The sequence below is a fragment of the Nannobrachium achirus genome, assembly GCF_963921795.1.
Source record: "Nannobrachium achirus genome assembly, chromosome: 3".
NCBI classification, from domain to species: domain Eukaryota; kingdom Metazoa; phylum Chordata; class Actinopteri; order Myctophiformes; family Myctophidae; genus Nannobrachium; species Nannobrachium achirus.
In genome coordinates this window covers 61764313-61771812 of record NC_137812.1, presented here as the reverse complement: position 1 = coordinate 61771812, position 7500 = coordinate 61764313, and the positions used below count along the sequence as shown (strand labels likewise).

The 7500-nt window shown below is 43.4% G+C and overlaps 1 protein-coding gene across 1 annotated transcript in view; it reads left to right on the top strand.

Annotated features, from left to right (window-relative positions):
* The window catches only part of gnav1 (guanine nucleotide binding protein (G protein) alpha v1), a 59293-nt gene that overhangs the window by 10410 nt on the left and 41383 nt on the right, over positions 1–7500 (top strand). The window contains exons 3-4 of the mRNA XM_080722138.1: positions 3906–3998; positions 6305–6465. Of these exons, the coding sequence (XP_080578264.1) occupies positions 3906–3998; positions 6305–6465 (254 nt within the window). The remainder of the gene's footprint in view (positions 1–3905; positions 3999–6304; positions 6466–7500) is intronic.

The window sequence follows — 7500 nt, the reverse complement described above, 5'->3', positions numbered from 1 at the left end:
GCCCCGTTGGTCGTTTGGGCTTGATAGTTTCAACATGTAACATCAACATGTAAACTAACAGCAGGTAGGCTATGCCAATGTTAGAAATTACATATCCTTTCAATATCAACGTTACGTTAGCAACTGCTGCTTTTCAGAAAGTTTACCTTCAGAGTTCAGAGTGAAAAAGCGCACAGCTGCCTCTTAACTAGTCGTTCGTAAATAAGCCACACTGAATGCACTCTCCAACGTCACGCCCACTGCACTCACTACACTGAGCACACACCCGGTGCGGGTTTCCGAACGCACCCATTATTTGCACACTGGTTCAGTGTTTCGCATATGCGTGCACTAGGGATGCGAAGATATACCGGTACGGATCGTAATCGCGATACAAACGTCCGCGATACGGTCAAATCGGTTCATTCAGTGTGTACCGGTACAATAGACGGCCGAAATCGTGATGGATCGTTCCGTGAGTGTCTGGATCGGTACATTCCGCGATTGTATCGGTTCTTCCATTATAGTATTTCATTCTATCCTGTGTTTCCGAGGCGCCATGAATGCACCATCATCAGCCGTTCAACCCCCTCCCCAAAAGCCAGTCTTTAACGCGAGCTGCGACTCGGACAGACGGACAACATCTGCACTCTGCATGCAGGCAACCAGGGAGACAGACAGTGCAGCGAAATACGAGTGAATCAACACAGACGAACTAGCAGCCCCACGGGTTAAAAAGATGCAAGATTAGTTGTACAGTACTTAGCTTTATATCATCCAAGTCCGCTGCGCTGATTGTTGTCACAGAGTAGCACAGGCTGATCGAGTGATATGTAATCAACAGCCGTTTCTTAGCGAATCTCCGACGGACAATTGATTGAGATCATCTTCTGCGCAATATTAACTGCACACACACACACAACAGCAATGTTGCTGGGTGTTGTAGGACTACTGCTTGCGTTTAAAACAAAGTATTTGTCACTATTCTACAACTTTCCTGTTGATGCAAGCAACTCTCTCACTTGAAAGAAGCCTAATTTATACATCGCAGTACAAGGGTGTCGCACCTAAAATAGCAGACCTACAAGCTCACAATGCGTCGTGGATGCGACGCGCTGTGAGCTTGTAGATCTGTTTTAAAACATTTTGGCTATAAAAATGGCATAATCCTGGATTAAATATAATATAATATAATATAATATAATATAATATAATAATACAAACCAGGGAGGGACTTTATTGTTTTCCAGGTCAAGGACCCCTTAGCTCAGACAGAGATCAAGCAGGGACCTTCGCTGTAGGCTAGGCATTATAGCCTACTGTATCACACAAATATTTGGCAGGCCCCCTGTAATAACCCTGGATTGGGGTCCCTGACTCCCAGTTGAAGACATATAGGCCTACTAATAATGACATAGGCCTTCTATATGATTAGTTATGAAACAATTCTACAATAGCCAGCAGCTTTGTGTTCTCCCAGAATACTATAGGCATATGTTGGGTTGTTAGACAGAGCCTAGTACTACAGTGAAACAATAAATTGCCTTGAATTTAAATTTCATACATTTTTAGTCGCTATGTTTTGTAAATTTTGGGATTTGGGCTTGAATCGTGGTGAATCGTGAATCGTATCGCATCGTATCGGGAACAGGGGTGGATCGTGATGTATCGTATCGACAGGATTTCAATGTATCGCAATTATATCGTATCGCTGGCAGTGTATCGAGGTCCGTATCGTATCGCCTCAGTGGTCGAGATTCGCATCCCTAGCGTGCACCTGTTCTTGTGTGTGTGTGTGTGTGTGTGTGTGTGTGTGTGTGTGTGTGTGTGTGTGTGTGTGTGTGTGTGTGTGTGTGATTGTGTGGACCCATGTAGTTTTCCATTCTGGGGTCAGGGCAGGGTTGCGTTGGGCAGGGCACAAGCAGAACATTGATGGTTTCAACATATTCTTTTGCTTTAGTTCTGACGTGATAGAATATGCAGACATAATTATGGTTTAAATGCGTGGAAAATATATTACATAGGCCTTGCATTCACATACCGTAGGACAATGGTAACCTCATGTGGAATTAATTTTCTTAATCAAATCAAAACATGTACTTAATTTAAGATACACTAAAGTGAAGATAGAGGAGATGGGGTAGTTTACCAGCTGAATTGCAGCCTATGCAATGTTGTGGTCAGTTTATTGATAGGCCTAGAAATGTTTTTTACTTTTTAGTGGCGCCTATCTGTCTTACTGTGGAATTCAATTAATTCAAATCATAAATCATCAACATGTACTACTGTGAAATGTTGTGTAATAGACTCTACTGTAGGGCTGTCACAATTATGACATTTTACATGACGATCATTTGTCACTCAAATAATTGCGATTAATGATTTAATTGTGTTTTTGTCGTTGACAATTACATTTCTGTTTGAATTTTAGGCTTTTAAGTTGCACGTGGTAGACATGACACATAACCTAAATATACAAAGAAATTACTGACATATTTGACAAACTTTTTTCTTGGAAATACTTGGAAATGGCTCTACAAATAGCTCTACAAGCTTGTAGATCTGCTATTTCCAATATCAATGTTCTTTTTTTAAATGTATGCACATTTTTCAACATGGAAACGATAATGACAATTATGAAAAATATTCGCGATTATGTCAAATAATCACGATTAGACAATTATGTAATAAATGTGACAGCCACACACACACACACACACACACACACACACACACACACACACACACACACTATATATTTACATCACTTGTAAGGACATTACATGGACTTCCATTCATTTTTATGCAAGTCCTTTGGCCTTACCCTAACCACTATCCCTAAACCTAACCCCTAACCCTAACCCTAAACCTAACCCCTAACCCTAACCGTTGTGGGGACCTACTATTTTGTCCCCACACTGTCAGAGGTCCCCTGCAGGTGACTGTGTGAACATGCGTTTAGTCCCCATAAGTATACCGGTAGCTAGACAAACTCACACATACACACACACACACACACACACACACACACACACACACACACACACACACACACACACACACACACACACACACACACACACACACACACAGACCCATCTCGTATCTGCTCATGTATCTGACACTCTGGGGACTCACATCTCTAAACTCTGGTGCTGACACGCCGACACAGACAGACTGGACTGAATAGAGGGGACGACTGTGCTGGAATGTTATCTTTAGAGTGGGAGAAAGAGAGAGAAAGGGAGAGGGAGAATGCATTGAAAACTTGCCTATGGAATTAAAAAGGAGCAGACCACCTCTAGAGGGCAGTATCCCTGCAGCAGCATGCTCGTTGCTGCTGCTGCTTTTGCATTTGGATGAAAGTATCTCTCTGGGTTCAGTTCATTACAGACCATGCACAAGGTTGCTTGAAAACGCACACAGTTTGCACGCACGCACGCACACACAGTTTGCACATACAGTTTGCACATACGCATGCTGGAATGTTATCTTTAGAGTGAGAGAAAGAGAGAGAAAGGGAGAGGGAGAATGCATTGAAAACTCGCCTATGGAATTAAAAAGGAGCAGACTATGTTTGCATTTGACAATATGTTTTATTTGTCATATCCTGTTAATATTACCCCACTCAATCTCTTATGTCTCCAAGTGTGGTCTGTAGTTAAAGGCCCCGAGTCTGCTTTTTGTGAGTTACTGTGTAGACTTGATAGATGGCCACTTGCGTGCCCGTGGGAAAAATGTTTAACCAAATGGACCCTTCAAATGGACTGACGCACACGCACGCACGCACGCACGCACGCACACACACACACACACGCACGCACAAACGCACGCACACACACACACACAGGAGTTATCTACAATTTGTTGTGCCTAATTGCCATGGCTACTCATATACTTGACCTGTGAACTTTGAACTTTGCCAGCCTGCTGTGCTAGATAACCTGCTGACCTCCATGAAGTTTGTCCTCCATGGGATGGGCGTGCTCCGCATCAACCTGTCCAACAACAAGAACAAGGTAATCTCCATGGAGCTCTCCCTTTCCCTCCTCTGCAGGGGGGTCGCACCAAATTCTGGGCCCTGGGTACAAGGATTCACTCATATTTGGTGCTTTAACAATGGAGAAAATTTGTGCAAGTCTTTGAATATTTCAAATCCTTCTAAGGTTTTCTGAAAGTGGTGCTCAAACCTTTTCATGTGAAGGACCCCCAAAATTATATGTATCTGGCCACGGACCCCCCCTGTTTCCATTCCCAGTGGTTGTAAAAAGTACTCAAATGTTTACTTAAGTAAAAGTATTAATACTGCAATGTAACAATCCTCTACTGGCATGAAACCGCTCCATTCTCATTGAAATGTATTGGTGGGAATGGGGAATCCACTCTCATAGGTACTTTGGTGTGGCTTCAGTCTTACAAGTAAAAGTCCAAAATTCAAAATGTACTTGAGTAAAAGTACAAAAGCATTGGCATCAAAATGTACTTAAAGTACCAAAAGTACAAAATGTTACAAGCTCACAACTTACAGCCTAGGGTTATAATAGTTATAATAGTAAATGTAAAATATATATAATATATTATATAATATAATATAATATAAAATAATATTATATTATAATTTATACCTGAAAAGTAACTAGTAATTCAAGTTTTCAAATAGATGTGGTGGAGTAAAAGTACAATATTTGGATCCGAGATGTAGTGGAGTAGAAGTAAAAGTTGGAAATTGGAAATACTCAAGTAAAGTGCAAATACCTCAAAATTGTACAGGTACAGTACTTAAGTAAATGTACTTTACACCACTGGTCATCTGTTTCCATTCCCATCCTCTGCCTCAGCCTTCCCTTTCATTTGTTTTATGCTATGGTCTTCCTGCACTATGCCCAGACCACCTCTAGAGGGCAGTATCCCTGCAGCAGCATGCTCATTGCTGCTGCTGCTTTTGCATTTGGATGAATGTATCTCTCTGGGTTCAGTTCATTACAGACCATGCACAAGGTTGCTTGAAAACGCACGCACAGTTTGCACGCACGCACGCACGCACAGTTTGCACATACGCACGCACGCACAAACGCACAGTTTGCACACACGCACGCACGCACGAACGCACAGTTTGCACACACGCACGCACGCGCGCGAGCACACACACACACACACACACACACACACACACACACACACACACACACACACACACACACACACACACACAGATAAAAACATTTAGGATCTCATGCACATTCATTAAATGCATGACCAAATGCTCATAGATACATTAGACTAGAGTATTCACAGGGACAGATACAGGCACATTGACAAATACCTTTCACACGCGCGCACACACACACACACACACACACACACACACACACACACACACACACACACACACACAGATGCCGCATTCACAGCCCACAGAGACTGATCACAAGGGTTAGTGTATGATGCGGATGGGTGTTTGAACTGCACGGTTGCGACGAGCTCCCATTTGGCAGCATTAATCACCACTTAACTTGTAGAAGAAAGCAATTATCCATTGATAATGAAAGGGTGTGTGTTATGTTATGATGTCAGGGGCAGGGCGGGTGGGTTTTATTGGGCGGTACAATTTGATTTGAACTTTATTGTCAAAATGATCAGAGCTCAAATGCTAAAACACCCACTCACCACCTCCTGTCATGTACCATACTGTGTAATGACGTATGTGTGTTTGAATGTCTGTGTTCTGTATGTATGGGCGGACATTGCTTTATGACTAGAGAGACTGCCTGGGAATCAGAAGGTTCCCGGGTTTGTTCCATAACTCAGTGGTTCTCAACCTGTGGGTCGGGACCCCCAGGGTGCTCCCCAAATTCTTTTTTGGGGAGGGTCCTCAGTTTTCTCACTCAACAGTGAACAAACCAACAAGTGTATAGAGGGTATCTGCACATTTCTAGAGTGACAATTTAAGGACTTTTTAATACATTTAAAATGACAAATTATACATTGGTCAAATTGACAAATATTAGAGGCTGAAATTGCCTCGGGCGTTGTGAGCATATAGATCTGCTATTTTCACAATAGAAGCGTGTTATACAAAATGTAATGCCTCAACTCTTGGTGCTCGTCAGGGAGGGGGGTCCCCAGTTAAAATGTGATTATTTTGGGGGTCGCGACCTGAAAAGGTTGAGAACCACTGCCATAACTCACCCAGTCCATGTCAGAAGTATCCCTGAGCAAGCAACCGCCAAACGGATCCCCGGACGCTGTGTTTATTGTGCCGACTGCTCCTTATTCTGTCATTTCATCACTCACTCACTCCCCCTCCCTGCCCCCCTCCCTCTAGGTCCACGCCCACTCTGTCCTGTCTTGCGGACGATGTTTCGACGAGGACAAGGTCCTGCTTCCTTTCCTGGGACACGCCCTCGCCTGTCTGTGGGCCGACCAGGGCGTGAGGGCTGCAGCGGCCCGGGGTTACGAGTTCGAGCTCAACGACTCTGCACTGTAGTGAGTCCTCTTGCATGTCTGCACACACTAGGGCATTCACCAAATATTCACCCTGGTGGATGAATTTGTTAATGCTCTATACCAGGGGTTCTCAAACCTTTTTAGGCCGTGACCCCCAAAATAAACATATTTGAACTGGGAACCCCCACCCTGACAAGCACTTGGAATTGTAGGTATTACATTTAATGTGACTCGGTTCCGCAGATTAATATTGTGAAAATAGCAGATCTACATGCTCACAACGCCTCGCAACGCAAGGCGTTTTGAGCATGTAGATCGGCTATTTTCACAATGTTCCCCTCTTGCTTACTTAATATTTGACAGTTTGGCCAGTCCTGTCGAATATTCGACTATTCGAATACTTTGAGGTTGAATAATTCGAATACTAAAAATCACTATTTGTGAATGCCCTAGCACACACATACTCACACACACGCACACACACACATGACGCACACACTCACACACACAGCTCTTAGAGATGAGAGTGAGACCAACACACAACAGCATCCCATTGAGGAGCCCTGGACGGTCATTGAATGACGTCACATGTACGCGCATACCACGTGCGAGCACGCGTGCCTATAATGTATGCGATTAATATTACATTTCCTTTTTTACGGGTGTATATAAATAGTACTAGGAACCATGTTTGTATAGGGAATTACTAGTTTTTAGCGTAGTTTTAGTCTTTGTAAATCTTCTCGATGAATGCATGAAATTATAGGAGTTGAAACTAAAAGTTTGCTTTGAACGAGTATTACCCTCTTCTGCTGCGATGGTGGCTGAGGCATTGTTGCGAGCAGATAGGATACAGGCAGCAGCCCTACTGAAGCCAACATGCTGTGTTGCTTACTGTAGGCTATGCGAGGTGTGAGGACGCATTTGCACACTCACTTGTAAACCTGTTTTGCAAAGTAGCCATTTGGGGTTCTCATATACCTGGCTCATGAATCGAGGGGGACATGTGTTCTAGCATGCACATCCGTACCGTACCTGTGCGTGTCGTGACACACATTTTCACGACTTTTTCAA